The 18,432-nt window shown below is 33.9% G+C and overlaps 1 protein-coding gene across 3 annotated transcripts; it reads left to right on the forward strand.

Annotated features, from left to right (window-relative positions):
- The first annotated feature begins 4,269 nt into the window (after positions 1 to 4,269).
- On the forward strand, positions 4,270 to 17,351 carry LOC18056069 (THO complex subunit 6). Of its 3 annotated transcripts, XM_006451450.2 has the most exons (13): positions 4,270 to 4,680; positions 4,805 to 4,836; positions 4,927 to 5,025; positions 5,307 to 5,383; positions 5,931 to 5,976; positions 13,527 to 13,587; positions 13,702 to 13,755; positions 13,913 to 13,993; positions 14,827 to 14,866; positions 15,184 to 15,296; positions 15,603 to 15,713; positions 16,208 to 16,324; positions 16,972 to 17,351. In XM_006451450.2, exons 1-13 carry the CDS (start codon positions 4,486 to 4,488, stop codon positions 17,059 to 17,061), a joined length of 1,116 nt encoding a protein of 371 aa, XP_006451513.2. In that variant the 5' UTR covers positions 4,270 to 4,485; the 3' UTR covers positions 17,062 to 17,351. The 3 variants fall into 3 exon arrangements, with proteins under 3 accessions (XP_006451513.2, XP_006451512.2, XP_024033322.1); XM_006451449.2 differs by lacking the exon at positions 16,208 to 16,324; XM_024177554.1 differs by lacking the exon at positions 13,913 to 13,993.
- Positions 17,352 to 18,432: the final 1,081 nt, after the last annotated feature.

The following is an 18,432-nucleotide window of genomic DNA, read 5'->3' on the forward strand; positions in this document are numbered from 1 at the left end:
TTTTGAACTCAGGACGGTCAAAAACCTTAGGAGGAGCATAAAAGGAAAAATGGCACTGTTCACATGTACGGTACTGTATACGTTACTGTTCACGGCACTGTTCACATAGATGGATCGATGATGTGGCATTGACTGATGAGGTGTCACGATCCTGTTGGGCTAAAATTCTTATATACTGTTGATGGTGACGTGGCAGCATATCAGTGGACGAAAAATCTCGCGTACAGTACATGCATCACACATGATTATTTTCAACCAAACCGCGTTACTGTTCATCAGGGTCAAACCGTGTTACTGTTCATCCGCGTGGTCAAACCGCGTATTGTTGACTGATGACGTGGCGCAATCCTAAGCGTCCAAACTGTTTTTAATCCGATGGCTATGATTTACTCCATGTATCTATAAAAAGGGGGCCTCTCCCCCCTAATTTGATATCTCTGAATCCATTTTTGGGATCCATTTTCTGTAATTCCCTCTCCATCTTGTATTTTCTTCGTATTTTAATAAATTTCCATTTTGCCCCTAGTTCAATTATGAGTGGCTAATTTTCTTTCAAGCTTGGGTTGAAGGTGAAGTCTCAACATGTGTCATGGGCTTAATTTGGTAAATTTATTTTCTCTTCCCCTCTAGTTTTTGTGGATGTTTTGACTTCTCGTCGACAAATAATACTAATCTTGTCCAGTACCGCCTTGGTTTCACCGGCCCTCTAGTACAAGGTTATTATTATTTGGCACGATAAGCCCTTAGCACCATATTGATTAGAGCGTGGTTCATGAGGTGTGGATTCCCCCCTCATGATTTAATTGGCATTAATAAGGATTATTTAGCCCATGATGCATGTTGATACGGATCCAGATACCCAAGTATGTCATTTCAATAGATTTCTCTTCAATTTATTCTCGTCATTGCAAGTCCAATTTTAGAATCTATTCTCGCCATTTTAATTTAAGTTTTAGCATATTCCAAATCATTTCCACCACAAATCCAATCACCCATTTACAAAATTAATTCTACACACAATTAAAATCCACCTCCTCGTGGGATAGACACTCGTCACCATTGATCTATACTACAATAGATTCGTGCGCTTGCGAGTACATTAAAATTTGCACAACACTCAACAATTTTATTGGCCTTCTATATTCAATTCGGTTCAAGAATATGTAAGTAGATGTGAGACTTGTGAACGGGTAAAAGCTACAACATTGAAACCTGCTGGACTCTTGCAGTTGTTGCCCATTCCTTTCCAATTATGGGATGATATTTCAATTGATTTTATTGAAGGCCTACCAAGTTCACAAGGCAAGGATGCGATCATTGTGGTGGTTGATCGATTAAGCAAGTCAACTCATTTCATATCATTAACACATCCGTTCACGGCCAAAACAGTGGCAGAAAAATTCATTGACGGAGTAGTTAAGCTGCACGGTATGCCCAAATCCATACTCAGTGATCGGGATCCAATTTTTGTGAGTAAATTTTGGCAAGAATTCTTTACCTTGTCGGGCACGCACTTGAAAATGAGTTCGGCGTATCACCCTCAAACCGACGGCGAAACCGAAGTAGTGAATCGATGCTTAGAGCAATACTTGAGATGTTTTGCGCACCAATGGCCGCGAAAGTGGAGTTTTTACTTAGCATGGGCTGAATTTTGGTATAATACAACATACCATGTGTCAGCAGGTATGACTCCATTCCAAGCTCTACATGGACGCTTGCCCCCAACAGTGCCGAATTATCAAGTGGGAACTTCTCCGATGCATGAAGTGGATAAAGCCTTGTTATCACGAGATGAGCTATTATCACAGTTGAAGAGAAATTTGGCAGCTGCGGCTAATTGGATGAAACAATCCGCAGACAAGGGTCGACGAGATGTAGAGTTCAAAGAGGGTGACATGGTGTTTCTGAGACTCCAACCATATTGCTAGTCCTCAGTATTCAAGGGAACTCATCAAAAGTTGGCCAATACATATTTTGGGCCCTACAAAATTCTTCACAAGGTTGGAACCGTGGCCTATAAGTTGCAACTGGCAGAAGGTGCAAAAATCCATCATGTCTTTCATGTATCTTTGCTCAAGAAAGTGATTGGAGAATCAACTACTGCCACTGTTGAGTTGTCCCCTATCGATGACAAGGGAGTGATAATGTTACAGCCGGAGTCAATTGTGGATACACATTGATTAAAAAGGGGAGGGAAATTAATTGAGCAAAGCCTAGTTCATTGGACCAAATTACCACCTGAAGAGGCAACATGGGAAGATGCTACATTGATCAGACATAATTTTCCTTCTCTAGCCCTTGAGGACAAGGGACCTCTTTCAGAAGGGAGAATTGATAAGCCCAGACGTTCAACAAGAGCTGCAAGAGCCACCAACAAGTTTGGGGACTACGTTTGAGTGCCATGCAAGCCATGCATGGGTTTGGGGCAGACGTACAAAGTGAGTGTGCTTGTGTGTTGCAACAATAGTGGAATAATTCCTGAGTCAAAGGGAACGTTGCTAATGTGGTGGAGTATCGAATCGAAGTGATTACGTTTGACTTGGTTTTTATTTGAGTTGTTAAATAAATATTGGTTGTTTGTTTTTATTGATTCTGTCCGAGATTGTTAGTCTAAAAATTTGGAGTTGTCTTGTATAAATAAGTCTTCCACTGTTAATAAAATTATTCAGCAAATTATCAAACATATTTATCTTGGTTGTTCTCACCAAAAGCAGAACAAATTTAATTTCCTTAAATCATTATAGCTTGCTCTTGATTGGGACCTATCATGGACATTCTTAGTTTTGTCTAAATCAATTATTAAAGTAAACGTAGGTCAATTAGGATTATTACTAGATTCATCTTAAAATGTTTAAATAATAAGAATTAGTAAAAATAAAAATAAAAATAAAGTGAGAAATCTTTATTGTATTTGCATGACCAAGAAGTGTAAGAAAATCGGTATGAAAGAATCTTGTATTTGGTAGGAGACATACAACCACTAGAAATTCATTGTTTCATCAAATATTTAAAGATAATGATGTTCTTGTTGTTTTTTTATGTTTGTTTTAGAGAAAGATAATGATAATCTTGATGTGACATTTTTTAGATTGAAATTTGTATGATAGCTAGCTTTTTATGTGCTACTGAAAATAGTAAAATGTGTTTCGTAATTTGTATGTGAAAATGTATATTGATTAAACTTTTATAGTAATTATATTTTATTTACATTATCTTACCATTCAAGTGATTTTTTTTAATAATTCATTGTTTCATCAAAACGGAAGAAATAACTAAATTTGTTGTGCAATATTCCGCATGAATGGGAAAAAAGAAAGGACATGGAATGCCGATCAATTTGAAAACTGATAATTGTTTTATCATTTAACAGGCAATGATAGCAATTTAATTATTACTACAAAAGAAGGGCTGGATCAAAGGAGCCAAAGTTCACCATGGAAAACCTACAGTGTCGTAGAAAATAAAACCACTCCATATCATTTCCAAACCCAATGATTCCCACATGCAATAGATTAACCATTGGATTCATGCAATAAAACCAAGTGTTAATTTACCCATATTTTTGTATTGTTTTTTTGTATTCAATCTCAACCATTGAATTAATTTTACTTGAATCTAACAGTTAGAGTTAAAACGCGGCATGGTGCCGAGGCTCAAAGTCCGGCATTGTAGCAATAGACAAAATAATAATATTAAAATTATTTAAACATAATATTATATTATATTTAGTTAAAAGTACTAATTTACATTAATTTTAAATTAAAATTATTTAAATTATTATTATATTCATAGAGAATTAATAATATTACTCTATGTTATTTTTATTTGAAAATATAAATGTTTCTTTAATATAAATAATTAATAATAATAAATAGTTTGTTTTAACAAAATATTAATCTCGTACTGTATTATTAATTATGTTTTATTTCTATTGCTCTTATCAATAGTTTTAATTTATATAATTAAAATTAAAATTAATAAAAATTATGATTTATATAATTAAGAATATTAATAATTAATAATTTATATAATTAAAATTAATAATAAAATAAATTATTTATTTTAAAAATATATTTTTTTATTCACATACTAATTAAAAATTACAATTTTTTAAATAAATATAAAACTATAATTTAAAACAATTGACTTCTAATATTAGATAAAATAAATACATAAATAAAATTTGAGTTCCTATACCATAATTCCATTTTTTACTTTATACTTTCAGCATTCTCAGTCCTCAAAATTTATATTCTAATAGGAGAAGTAAGCACTACTCAAATACTATCGCAATTAGGCTTGAAGATTACGGCCTATCATTTGGCTTCTTCTGTTCAATAGAGGACGATAGCATCGTCCGGTTTATTGACTCGGAAAACGACACCGTTTTCAGTTCTCTCTCTCACAGTCTCACTGACTGATCCTATAAGCCATAATCAATTACTAAAATTGAAAGACATCAACACAAAACAAGGTGGAAGCAGGATGTGTGGAGATTCAACGAACTGGGACGAAGATGCTTACAGAAAAAGTATACTGAAGGAAAGAGAGATCCTGACCCGAACCGTATTTCGAACCGTTTGGGGCCCCTCTAAAGATGGTAGCCCTGACACCATCGTTATCGCCTCCAGTGACGGCTCTATAACATCTTACTCTATTCCTTCTTGCATCTCCAAACTCGTCAGTTCAATTCACTCTTCTCATTTTCAACTTCTAATTTCTTCTTTTTCTTTTCTCTTATAATTTTTATTTTTATTATTCAATTACTTATTTGAAATTATAAGCTTTGTTACCTTGGTTGCAGCCATTGGGTTTGAGTAATAGCAAGGTTCAACAGTAAGTGTGCTTTTACTTATTGTTTAGAAAATTGTTCAGAAGATAGTTAGAACTGCCTTTACTTGGAAGTGAAAGTTGTTTTCTCCCTAGGTTGTTAGGGATTGAACCTGATGGATTCCTTCATGGGCATGATGGACCTGCATATGACGTCAAATTCTATGGTGGTAATGAAGATGCTTTGTTGTTGAGGTTTGTTTGATAAAAACTAAATGGCACTTCACTTTTTGTGTGAATTTGTTTTTGATGACGATCGAGACTATAGCTATTTACAAGTTTGAGTCATACAATGCTTTACATTTCAATCATTTATTTTCTCATAAATTATTAGTATGAATGCGCACAAATATTATGTGCTGAGCATGCAAAAAACTTAAATCTTTCTTTTAACTTGAGAATAGACTGTATGAATGAAGATATAAATGACGCTTGCTACTTATGATTAATTAAATTGTTTACTGAATATCATGCAGTTGTGGAGATGATGGGCGGATTTGTGGGTGGAGGTGGAAGGAATTTACAGAGTCAAAAGTGCCTATTAATTTACAAGGTATAGATATGGGATATATATTTAAAGGTGCCATTAACTTACTTTATTTTATGTGAGAATACTCATTCTTGTCAATCTGATTGCTGCAGTCAAACTGTCATAAATTGTTTGATTTTATAATTTCTTGATGTGGTCTCACAGTTTTCTGTTAGTGTTAAATGCTATCCAGCTTTTTCAAATTTCTTTCACTACAAATGCTATCCGACTGTTTTCTTTTACTGTTTTCGACTCAAATCATAGCTTCGGGCGGACATTTACATATTTTCTGATTTTATTTCTCTCTCTCTCTGTTGGCTTGCTAGTACAACAGTGTAATCTTCTTTAAGCTTCTGTTTAGTTTCAATTTAACTTTCCATTTTCAAGTGTTCTGTCTCCCCGGGGAGTGTGGTTTATTTAAAAAAAATAAAAACCTTAGGTCTTCAACTCATGTTCATGCTAGAAGTTCCGTGCATCAACTTCTTACATTCAATGAGATTAGTGTAGCAGTTTGGTTTCTCAACAATCAACACTCTTTCATGAATTTATATTGTGTTCTTTTATTTTTCAGGAAATCATGTAAAGCCAGTTCTGGACTTGGTGAATCATCAACACAAGTGAGTTATTACAAATGATAGAAATGAGCTGAGCTGTTATGCGTCAATTGCTTTTATTAGTTGATACTAGGGGGTCACCTTCTCAACATTTTAGATGCCCTCTCTCTGATATCATCAAATGAGTTTCAGTTTGTTTTTTTTAATTAATTTTGTTTTTGGCTTAGTTAGAGATTAGACCTTTTTATACTTCCTACTTTTTATTCTGAGACAAAGTTAAGTAGATTGAACATATAGAAATTTACAAAAAGGTGAACAAGCTGCTGACTAGTGCCAAAACGGCCTAAGAATTTACAAACTAGAGAATATCTCTAAACCTGTCGTGGAAGGGCTAAAATAGCATCAACATCTAAAATAAAGGCAAAAACCTTTCCGAAAGGCAAAAGCCACCAAATCTAAAACTTCTTCCCAATTCAAATTATGAAAAAGAACGAAGTATCTTGTTTCCTTTGAAATGTGACATCTTCCTCTCTAGGATCCCTGAAAATTCTGTTGTTTCATTTTAGCCAAATAACCCATAGAGCAGCCAAAACGCTACATTTCCATAATACTCTTGCTTTTTCTCCTTTAGCAAAAGCTGCGACATGTTCAATAAACATTAAAACACAAGAGTGTTGAAAGGCCCATGAGACTTTAGCAGCTTGAAATAGGGTATTCCAAAGACTAGATGTTACTTTGCAGCGTAGGAAGAGATGATCAGCAGTCTCTTCGCTATTCTTGCACATAAAACACCAAGAAGAAGCTAGGACGACATTAGGAATCTCTTTTTGAATGACTTCAGCTGTGTTAATTCGATCATGATAAAGAACCCAAGCGAAAAATTGTACCTTACAATGCACATTAGCTTTCCATATAGAGTCTGCTGGCAAAAAGCTATTGAATGAGAAATCTTCTCTTAACCAATCGAAGTATGATCAACAAGGAAAAGTGCCTGATGATTCAATCTTTGACACTCTTCTATCTAAACTCATTTCATCAATAAAAACATTATCCAAAATAGCCAACAGATCTGAAGATTCTTCAGTTTCTCTCTCTATATATCCCGAAAAAAATTTAGTTTGCATTCCAAGATGAAGGAGACGAGCCAAAAACCATTTTAGACTTGATTGAGATGTTATGATCATGAGTCAATCTATATAGTCTAGGAAACAAATCACACAAAAGAAACAGTGCCAGGCCAAACATCTTACCAAAACTGTATCTTTTCTTCATTTCCCACCTCAAATCTTGTATGCATAAGAAAAGAAGGATACCCCAAAGAGATGGTCTTCCAGGGGCTTCAGTTAGATCCATTAGTGACCACATTAGTATCCCATTTGTTGTCTTGGATGCCGTACTTACTCTTCATGATATTGTGCTGTAAAGAGTTTTGCTCCAGAGAAGATCTCGAAAGCCATTTAGCTAGTAAGGCACAATTCTTGTTCACCACATTGCCGATACCTAAACCTCCATTATTTCTAGAATTGCTGACAGTTTCCCATTTCACCCAATGCATACTCATGCTTTTTCCAAAACTTTCCCATAAAAAAATCAATCATCAATTTTCTATCCTTTTGGCTATCTTGATAAGGATTTTAAATAAAGGAAATGTGTAAGGAGGCTTGAAAGAACAGATTGTATAAGCTTAAGTCTGCTCCTACGCTATAGAAAAGCCCTTTTCCATCCTTTTAACCTTTTTTCTATTTTCTGCATCACCGGCTCCCAGAAGCCTACTGATTTTGGATTGCCACCCAAAGGTAAACCGTGGGACTTAAGAGGCTAACTTCCAACACTGCACCCAATTCTAATTGCCAAGGCCGAAAGCTTGTTATCTTGAGAATTAGTTCCAGCTATTATGGTCTTTGAAAGATTAATTTTCAAGCCTGAAATTAAGCCAAAAGGTTTCACCAGAGAAACAAAATTGCTTATTTTGCTCCCATTTCCAGAGTATATGGTGTCATCAGCAAATTATAAGTGTTAGACCAGTTCATTTTCTCTATCAATCTTTATTCTCTCGTGATCTCAGCATCTAGGGCTTTCTTCACCATCCTACTCAAGATATCAACTGCCAAGGTGAAAAGGGATGGAGAAAAAGGGTCACCTCGTCTGAAGCCCCTAGACACTCTTAAAAATCCCCTTGGATGCCCGTTAATTAGAACATAAAAATTCATAAGACTTGAGGCAGCCTTGAATCTGCCTCCTCCATTTTTGCTCGAAATGATCAAGAAAGATCCAATCAATGGTCAAAAGCTTTCTCAATGTCAATTTTGAGAATTAACCTTCCCTTCTTTTTCCTACACTCATCCGCCACTTCATTGGCCACCAAAACTGCATAAAAAATCTTCTTTCCTTTTATAAAAGCTGCCTGAGATGAAGAAATGGTCTCTGCCAAAACTTCCTTAAGACTTTATTAATCACACCTCTGTTATAGAATTCTTCAAAACCTTTCAACAGATCCTTCTTCAAAGAACCCTAACATTTCTGAAATAAAGCCTTTAAATAGCCATCCGGTACTGGAGATTTTTCAAAACAGCAATCAGATATAGCTTTCCTAATCTCTTCCACTTCAAAAGGTCTCTAATTTATTAGCCTCACACCTTAAAATAGGCGTCCAATTTAAACCAAGAATTTACGGTCTACTAGTCCCAACTCCAGAATATAAGAGCTTGAAATAATCAACAATTTTTTCCTCTATTTTCTTGTCATCCTCCAAAATTGAGCCTTCGCTAGTTTCATTTCTAGTAATAATTTTTTTACTCCTCCTGCCGTTAACTACAGTGTGAAACATTTTAGTGTTATTACCAGTATCTCGAGCCCATAACAACTTTTGTTCTTTGCCACCACATTGTCTCTTTCTTAAAGATTAATTCTTCCAGCCTAGTTCTAGACTAAAATCACTCTCTATTTAAAGACTCGTCCAACATTCCTTCCCCATCAAACTTGTCCACTCTTGGATTCTCAAGTACCTGTTTTTTCGAATTTCACATTCCCAAACACCTCTTTGTTCCATATTTTCAGCTTTTTCCTTGCATAAGATAATTTCTTCATGACCAAACTCTTGTTTCCTGACCAATCCTCAAAATATTTTCTAAACAAATGATGCTCTGACAATGTGTTCTCAAATTTGAAAGGATTAGCCCCCCAAGCCATTGAATTGGAGTCTGAAACAATAGGGCAGTGATCTGATGTTGATCTTGGGAAAGCTCCTTGTCGATTACAAAAGCAATCCTTCTCCCACTCTGGCAAAAAGAGAAATCTGTCCAACCTACAACAGACAACATTTGATCTTAAGTTAGACCAAGTGAAATTTGCTCCAATCAGAGATGGATCCTAAAGATTGGTTTCTCTGACGAAACAATTAAAATCCTTCATTCTTCTTGTCTGTCTCCCCCCATTAGATATAAAGAAAAATCCACTCTTTATATCTAGATCCTCAAACACTACCCACTAGCTTCCTATCAACGAAATCCTTTTTAGTCTCTTGGAGAATCACAATATCAGGCCTGAAATTGATGACTGTTCCAACTTAGAATCTTCACGGAATTCTATTATAGCCAAATCCACCTTCACTAATAGCTTCCTTAGCCTACTTGCTGCAGTCTTTACAACTGGTTTGCTGAAGTTACAAGTTCATTTTTCCCAGCAATTCCTTAATTTTTAACCTCTCTTCATCTTCTACACCTAGTTCCTTTAACAACAATTCACAATTAACAGGTTGCACCTTACTAGATTCTCGTTTCCTCTCTCTTGTTCCGAACAGCACTTTTTATCTTCTCCTAGAATACTGCTGAATCACAGTTAGTTTTATTAGGGCGAAAATATGATCCTCAAGAATATGTGCTGCAAATCCTATAGTGAAACTTTGAGATCTACACTTAATTTGAAGTTTCAATTGTCAAGAAAGTTTTAAATAGATCTAAGTTAAACAAAACCTTAACCCAATGTTTAAGAAAACATGGACCAGAGATGTAGAAGAATGATATTGACGTTACACTTAAGATATAGATGAGAAGGTGAGTACTAAGTCAAGATTGGAATGCCATAAGAATGCAAATTCTTGATAGGTTCATTAATTCACAAAAGAATCACAGAAATAAAGATTCCAAAAAATAAGGATCTTTCAAATTCAAATAACATTGATTTCTAAATTCTGAATTTTACATAACATGGTTGCTGAGTTTAAATAGGCTAATAGAAACCCAAGATCCTAAAAATATACTTAGAAATATTGGAATAACTCTCCAAGCACAAACTTACTCAAAAAGATACTCCAAAAGTCTTAACTAGCCTGCCAACATTAATGATTGACTTAGCTAAATCATTGACAAACTTAACCAAGCATAGTCTTTGTCAAAATGATACTTTAAAAGTCTTCACTCACCCACTGTCATTATTGCTAGACTCAACTAAAATATTGGCAAACTTAAGCAAGCACAGGTTTAGCCGAAAGAATACTTCAAAAGTCTTCATTAGCTCACCATTATTAATGCTAGACTTATTTGAAACATTGACAAACTTAAAACAAAATAAAAAAAGGATCATAAATGAAGTTGAAAAAGCAAGGGGGGCTCATTAATATGGCTGGAACTCCTAAACTCTAGACTAGACTTAGATTAAAGCTTGAACAAGTTACAATAAATTGGTCATAACTTCTTCTAGAAAACTCCAAGTCCATCTCTTAAAATTACATTGGAAAGTTAACTCAATCAGTAACAGTTTTATTCTGAATTTGTCATTTTTGCATTTAGCCTAAACTGTGTATTTGGTTGTCCAATAGCTTGAATAATGCTCACAATGTTTTGTCTTCTCGCCAAGTTCAATTCATCTTGTCTTGCACCTTGAATTGTGATTTCAGCTCATATTTCTCAATTAATCTAAAAACAATTTATTCTACTACTAAAAATCAATTTATGAAAGGGAAAAAAAAAGAATGTGCAAAAGAAGCAATTTAATCTTTGATATGATGATAATAATTTTGCACAAAAAATTTAATAAATAAATTTTCCTTTTAAAAATTAAATAAATTAAATCAATTTATGAAGTACCTAACACCACACGGTCAATTTTACAAAATTCATAAAGGGTCATTTTTGCCCTTTAAGAAGGAAGAACAGTAAATGATGATTTAATTACAAAATTCATAAAAGGTTAATTATATGGTCTTTTACGCTCCAGGGGTAAAATTGACCTTTTATGAATTTTCCGTTACATATTAACTGAGTTTTAACGGAATGGTGGGAAAATGCTAACAGTTTAAACGTTTTGTGGTAAATTGATGGTTTTACCAAACCGTGGTACTGACATGATGTGTCAGAATAGCTTTGGTGGGAAAATGATAATATCCCTTCTTTTTATTACATAGTTTCTATCTCCATTGCTTGAAATCTTATTAGTTTCTCAAAAAAAAAAAAAATCAATTACAAATTAAAAATATAAATCATGAAAGTAAAAATGTTTCAAAAAAATAAATCATTTAATTGTTAGGTTGAATTTCCTTTCTAAATAAGAAATAAATTAATTTGTCTCTAGTTATTTAGGTAATTTCATTTAAAGTTTTATGAGGAATTTAAAGGGGTGTCAAAAGGCCTACTCAATTACCCCTTTCTTCTTTTTTTTTTTTTTTTTTGTTTATTTGGGGCCATGAAGAATTAGCTCACCAACCGGAAGAAGGAATGGGTTGAGAATTTGAATTCAAATTTTGAACACTTTTTCTGCAAATTGTTTTCTCTGAGTTTTTTTGTATCTTCCCAAAATCAGTCTGACTTTTGTTAAATACATGTGCTTTAGAAGCACCTCTAGAGGCATCCCCACTAAAAGCACTCCCTTCCCTTTGGTTGCCATGTGTAGAACCCTTTTTTTTTCTTCCTGGGGAGAATTCCTTTTGGAACCTGAGTTTACTTACTTTCTTCTGGACATACCTATTTGTCTTCCCACTTTCTCTTGGGCTCGCCAAAGACTGCCTCGTTTCTTTTTTATTAAGTCTCATTATTCTTGTAAAACACACTTAGTTTGAAAGGATCCAGATTGTTCAATATGTGCCTTTGTGATGTCTTCATTATATTTACACTTAGTTTGAAAGGATCCAGAATGTTCAATATGTGCCTTTGTGATGTCTTCATTATATTTAGTCTAAGTGGGAGACTATAGTGCAACAATAGTACTGTATTTTCCCAGTAACGCTCGGTTTGTGTAGAGGCAGCTTGTATATGAACCCAACACTGCATATGCGTCCTGAAGTTGACATGGTATGATGTAAACTGAAACACTACTGATTTATTCGTATCTGTCAAATAATTAGTTTTCCTAAATTTTCATCCTTGTGTCTTTGTCTTAAGCAACTAAATACTCAAGGACAAGACGAGAGCAAAAAATTGTACGTCATTTTAGAATGTTTGATGCGACTATGTTCATGCCCTCAATACTAACATTGTAACTAATTAATCATGACAACCTGGTAAACAAAGGACAGAGATGAAAATTTATTGATTAATTGTGACAATCTGAACTAAGGGTGCGCAAAATCGGATACGGATCGGATTGGGATCAATCTGATCGGATTGCAGATTGTTTAGATTAATAAAAAAGTCATCCGAATGTAATCCAAACTTAAATCTGATCAAATCTGATCCAAATATATTCGGATCGGATTGGATCAAAAATAACATATTGAATCGAATTTGGATGTGTTCGAATAAATCAGATGACTCTATATCACTTGGAAGCTGCAATACAAAATTGAAATCACACATTAAAAAAGAAAAAAAAATACAGCAAGCCAGCAAATGGACAAAAGAAAGACAGAATGAAAGTGTGTTCATTTTAACCTCAATTATTTTGTTAAGATCTTCAGTAACAATTGCATCTCGAAAGCAAGAAAGCTAAATCAAACAATCAACTTTACAATCACCAAAAAACAACGAGAATGACATGCAGACAAAAACAGGTTCACAATCAATTCAAAAGATCCAAACCTCTGCAAGTTTTTCAAAGTATCTATTCTTATAACTTATAATCACTGTACCCCACAAGTTTTGATGGATCCGATTCCATTGGAAACCCTTGCAATAAACAAATAAATGTAGCGGCTTTTGCATGCGGTTTTGGCTGGTAGCGTGGCAACTTACAAGCTCAATGGCTGTCGTCTGGGACGTCGTCGGCATACAGCTGAGACGTTGACGACTGGACAGCTGGCTGGTTTTCTCTCAAAGAGATTGGCTGGGTTCGTGGGTGATGCAGCTGCAAGTTGCTTCATTGATTCTTTCTATTGTGATTTGGGAATTTAAGGGGTTTAGGCCTGTCTTTTAATTTTTATTTCTTATTTATATTAAAGTTATATATTATTTTTAATTATGAGTTTAATCCAATCGGATTGATCAATCTGATCTATTACAAATCAAATTCGATTGGATTGAAACTCATAATTAAAAATCCAAATCCAACCTGAACAAAATCTGATCGGTTCGATGCGGATCAATCCAAATCTGATCCGACGCCCAGCCCTAACTTAAGTAATAGTTGGTCAGGTTTTATCTACCTCTTTTTTGTTGCCAAATTTGATTTTTTTTTTCCCTCAGGGGTCCTTGGGGTGCTCTTTCTCCAGTTCCTGAGAATAATGCGATCGCTGTTGATCCTCAGGTTTTTTATTTTCTTCAATCCTCTTTGTTTTAATGTTTATGTTCACACCACTTGATTGGCTATGGTGCCCAATTATTTAATTCTGAAAGTGTTTCTCTTTCATCTTTCCTGAAGGGAGGTGCCATCTTTTCGGCAGCGGGTGATTCTTGTGCATATTGCTGGGATGTGGTATGTGTCTTTTCAAGGTGAATATGTTTCAGATGCTAATACGTTTCTTATTAGGAGCAATTCTAAATTTATTGTGTCATACAATATCTTCAAATGACATTCATTTATTTCTGGTATCTGTACTGAAAACCAATTCTTGTTTAACGGAGTTATTCAGGAAAGCAGTAGGATCAAAATGGTTTTTAAGGGGCATTCAGACTACTTGCACTGTATAGTTGCCCGCAATTCCACCAATCAGGTCAAACCTTTTCCTTTTCTTAAAAATGATCCCCCCACAAGTGTTTAATTTTTTGGAACTACCTTCATGAAAACCTTTTGCTTTGAAAATTTTTCATCTTTCTTTTGTTGTAATGGTTATATTAGTTTATCTTTGGGAATTCAAAGAGGAAAGAGAACAAATTGCTTCCAAGGGGAGAAGATCTTGAAAATTTCTGTAGGAGGCAAGGAAGGAAAAAAAAAATTTGATGCATTTATTTGTGGAATGAAGATAATTTCAATATGGGCTATTTTTTTCCTTTTTCTCTTTTCTATTTGACAAATCGGCACTGATTCTGGCAAGATGTTGAAGAATCTTAAATTTTATTTCTGCTTGTGTTCTCTGCTGATGTTTTCCATTAAATCCAGTTCCTGGTTGGTTGATGAATTGTTGTTGGGAAGTCTATACAAATGGTCATGTATGAATAATTTATTTGAAGTAAAGTTTAAAACTTATTCAAAGGGTTATGCAGTTATCATATTTATTCCTCTTTAAAAATGGGTTTCTACAAACGATTGCATTATTTTTAATTTGGTATTGTCTACTCCAACGCAGGTTGAAAACTAGTGACTGGTAACTCTTGTTAATCGCCACATCTTTGTTTGCTAAAGTCTGCTTGCAATTAATATGCATGAAGAATTTCCTTTAGACTTGTTAATCTAGCTGTTGATTCATATGGCTGCAGTTAGGCACTGCCTTGTGCTATTAAATATTGATTACTATTGATATTGACATGTGCAGCTGTTTGCTACATAAATGTGGTTCGAATATTTTATCTACTTCTCTTTCTGATATTCATCTTTTTTACTTGTCAGATTGTAACTGGTTCTGAGGATGGAACTGCACGAATCTGGGGTAGTAGCCAGTTTTAATTTCAATAAATCAAGGCCCCCCAATAGAGCATTGTGGTATTTCATGCGTTGGGACCATTTTGTGACATACATTGATGCGTGGAAATTGGCCCCAACAAAATATACAATGACAAAACATTAATTAACGTCATTATCTGCCTTATATTCTAAAGTGGTTCCATGCTGCTATGAATCAATTGTCATCAAATCTATTTTTCCTGCATTTTATATCATCCCCTTTTTTGCTTTGTGCTTTAGTATACATGATTAACTAGTCAAATTTAAGTTTCTAATTTGCATGTTTATATGGTGTTTGCCTAGATTGCAAAAGCGGAAAGTGTATTAAAGTAATTGATCCCGTGAAAGATAAACAGTTGAAAGGAGTCATTTCTTGTGTTAGTTGCATTACTCTTGATGCAAGCGAGAGCTGGTTGGTAAGAGTTCGAGCAACAAATTATGTTATACTTTTCAGTTGATTTGCATTTCTTTAAATTATTATGTAGTATGTTGATATTGGAGGTGAATTGAAGGCATTGACTCTTGGCATATCTTGACAGAGTATATCAAAAAACTTAGTAGTTGGGAATAAGTGTTAAAAGATACTCTTATGATTAAATTTCCACTGTAATACAAATGTCTATGATAGCTTGTTCTGGTGTGAAGATTATTTCTAATCTCATAGCTGTTTTAGCTCAGAATGTGACTTTTATTATTTTGTTATTGAGTTCTTACTTTCACAGGCTTGTGGCAGTGGTCAAAATTTGTCAGTCTGGAATCTCCCCACTTCTGAATGTGTTTCTACCATTTCCAGTCATTCTCCTATACAGGATGTAGTATTTGATAATAATCAAGTAAGTGGGATGAACCTGTGCTGGAATTGAATATCTTTATACATTTGCCTACCTATGGAAGGAAAAGGGCATTTATTTATATCCTTAACAGCACAATAGTTTGAGTGAGAAAAAAGAGGCAGGCAGATTTGAAAATTAAGCAGGTTTTAGCCCATTCTGGACTGAAAAATGCGTGGAAAGCTGTTTTCTAAGTTGATATGTTCAATGCTACTGCTTTACTGAAACCTGTCTCATACGCTAAATACGTTCTGCTGCTGGCTGCATTTCTTCAATTTTCCAATTCCTTAATTCTATGAATATAAGTTGATTGTCATCTTTTGCAAAGATCTCTTTGCGGTTGTGTAAAGTATTCATCGGATTGTGCTATAAGTTACTTTAGTCAATATACTGCAGCACTACTGCCAATTTTCAAAGTCCTGTACCTATTAGAGTATTGTGGTATAGATTAGCTTTACATGTTTCACCAGCTGATAATAATTATATTAACATTTCAGATTTTAGCTGTTGGGGCAGAACCTCTACTGAATCGTTTTGATATAAATGGGATGACACTTTCACAAATACAATGTGCTCCACGCTCTGCATTTTCAGTCTCTTTACATCCCTCTGGTGTATGATTCTGCTTAATTTTTCCTCTGTCTTCTAGTATCTATTTTCTCTCTATTTTTTTCCCTAAAATTTTCATGACAATGCATGATGTTTTTTACATTTTGGTTTGATAGAAGGATGCTCATATTTGTTGTTTAGCTTCTTGTTACTTTTTAGACCAATATTCCCTACTCATTGTGATGTCACGTAAAGTGAATCTGAGGTAAAACATGGTGCTGAAGTGTAACTAGTTGCAGTTCGCATGCATTTACCCATCTATAGATGTAGTCGGTAATGAAACAATTTAGGTACCTATTTATTGTCGTCAGATAATTTTGCTTTCAACAGTAGATGTATCAGCATGGATGGATGGATAAATGAATGTTTAGAAGTTTGGCATTCTTGCTGATAGAAGTCATGAGTTACTGAGATACATGCCAATTAAAACCCAATAGCTAGCCAAGGAATTATCATGTGATAATCTGTGGATGCATCATGTGTGCATATGCATTTGTCATTCAGTTGTTGGAATTTAGTCTCTGCATTTGGTTTCTTGCTACTTCTCGATTGCTTCAATTGCATAGATGGCTAATGTTACAATGATACTAATCCATTGATCATTACTGGCCCGCTTTGCTTCTTGTTTTGCTAAAGCCATTGTTCTGAACAGGTTATATCTGTTGGAGGTTATGGAGGTCTTGTGGATGTTATCTCACAGTTTGGAAGCCATTTGTGCACATTCTGCTGTCAAGGCTTATGAATGTTGCTATTGTCCGTGGCATGTTCTAAATTTTTTGGTGAGAGTAGCTTACCAATGCAGTTGTAATGCTAACGCTGCAGACACAGAGTATTAATCTCTAAGGCTACAATGGCACTCCGAATTGCTTTAATATTTTAATTTGTTTGATGTTTCTATTTTACACTCAAAACCTGTGCCTGCTTGTATGTATTATTTGTGCAGCCAGGATCTGGTTTCTGTGTTTTACATAGTATTCGCAGTTGATCACCCATGGTTGAAATTAGGATTATCATAGGAGCTATGATGGTCGTTGAGTATGAAGTTCTGTTTGTTCTATTTTTTTTTCTCCTTTTTTGCCCTTTTTCCTTTCTCGCTCTACCTAAAAAAAAAATTAATATTTTGATGATCTAAGTTGGACTAAAATAAAAAGATCATAAATAACAATTGTGCTCTTAGAACAAAATATCAAGGACCTTAAGTTTTTACTTGGTGAGATTTGTTTAATAGTTATAAATGTTTATTTAGTTTAATTCGCTCTTTTTAAATTTTTTTATTATTATTGTTGGTGTCTTGAGTAAAGAATTTAAAAATAAGATTAAAATAATAACATTTATTAAAAAAGTGGATTCTGTTACTTTCCAACTGGTGTTTGGTGTCCCTATTTTGTCATTTAATGATTTAACTATTAAATGTAACTAAAGAGTTGCATATCGGCGAAGATGGGTTTGCATGGTTATTAATATTGTCATACCTGATGTTTGTTGAAAAGTTAGAAATGGCAAAAGTTTTTAAATGTTGACCTAGATGTCTAGACTGTTTCAATTTTTTTTACAATCAAATCTGTTGACCTAGTTTGAATGCATGAGTATAGTGTGTGGACAATAATGTAATCTCATGTAAAAATTTTAAATTGCACGAAAAACTAACATGATTTAATAATAAAATTTTAACATAATATCTATTTAATATACAATAATTATTTGAATATGTCAATTAAAAAAGAATACATGATAAAAACATGTTAATTTGTTAACAATAATAATATATGGCCATAACAAACATGCATATGCCTAAATTAAATGTTTCCAATAATATTATTAATGAACAAGTTGCGTAATTCCTAACATATGTTTAATTAAATATTTTTTATTTTGATATTATTATCTTCTTGTGTACAATAACTGAATTTCATTTATGTTCTTTCTTTATTCCTAATTAGCAATTTAGCACACATGAACTCTATCCTCTATTTTTGTTTCCTTCTTTTCATAAACTCTAACTTAATAAAATAGTTTTAATTAAAACCATCATATTTTAGAAATAGATTTTTTGATCGACAAAAATTCTACTATTGATTCTTTGATCTATGCAGTAGTGTGATTTAAAAGAATT

This window comes from Citrus clementina, unplaced genomic scaffold (assembly GCF_000493195.1).
Source record: "Citrus clementina cultivar Clemenules unplaced genomic scaffold, Citrus_clementina_v1.0 scaffold_1, whole genome shotgun sequence".
Lineage (NCBI taxonomy): Eukaryota > Viridiplantae > Streptophyta > Magnoliopsida > Sapindales > Rutaceae > Citrus > Citrus x clementina.

Bases quoted from the DNA above. Each gene is read 5' to 3' on its own strand.
- LOC18056069 (XM_006451450.2), top strand. From the start codon at position 4,486: ATGTGTGGAGATTCAACGAACTGGGACGAAGATGCTTACAGAAAAAGT. The intron at 4,681-4,804 runs GTCAGTTCAATT...CCTTGGTTGCAG, and splicing joins CTTCTTGCATCTCCAAACTC to CCATTGGGTTTGAGTAATAG. The intron at 16,325-16,971 runs GTATGATTCTGC...TGTTCTGAACAG, and splicing joins TCTCTTTACATCCCTCTGGT to GTTATATCTGTTGGAGGTTA.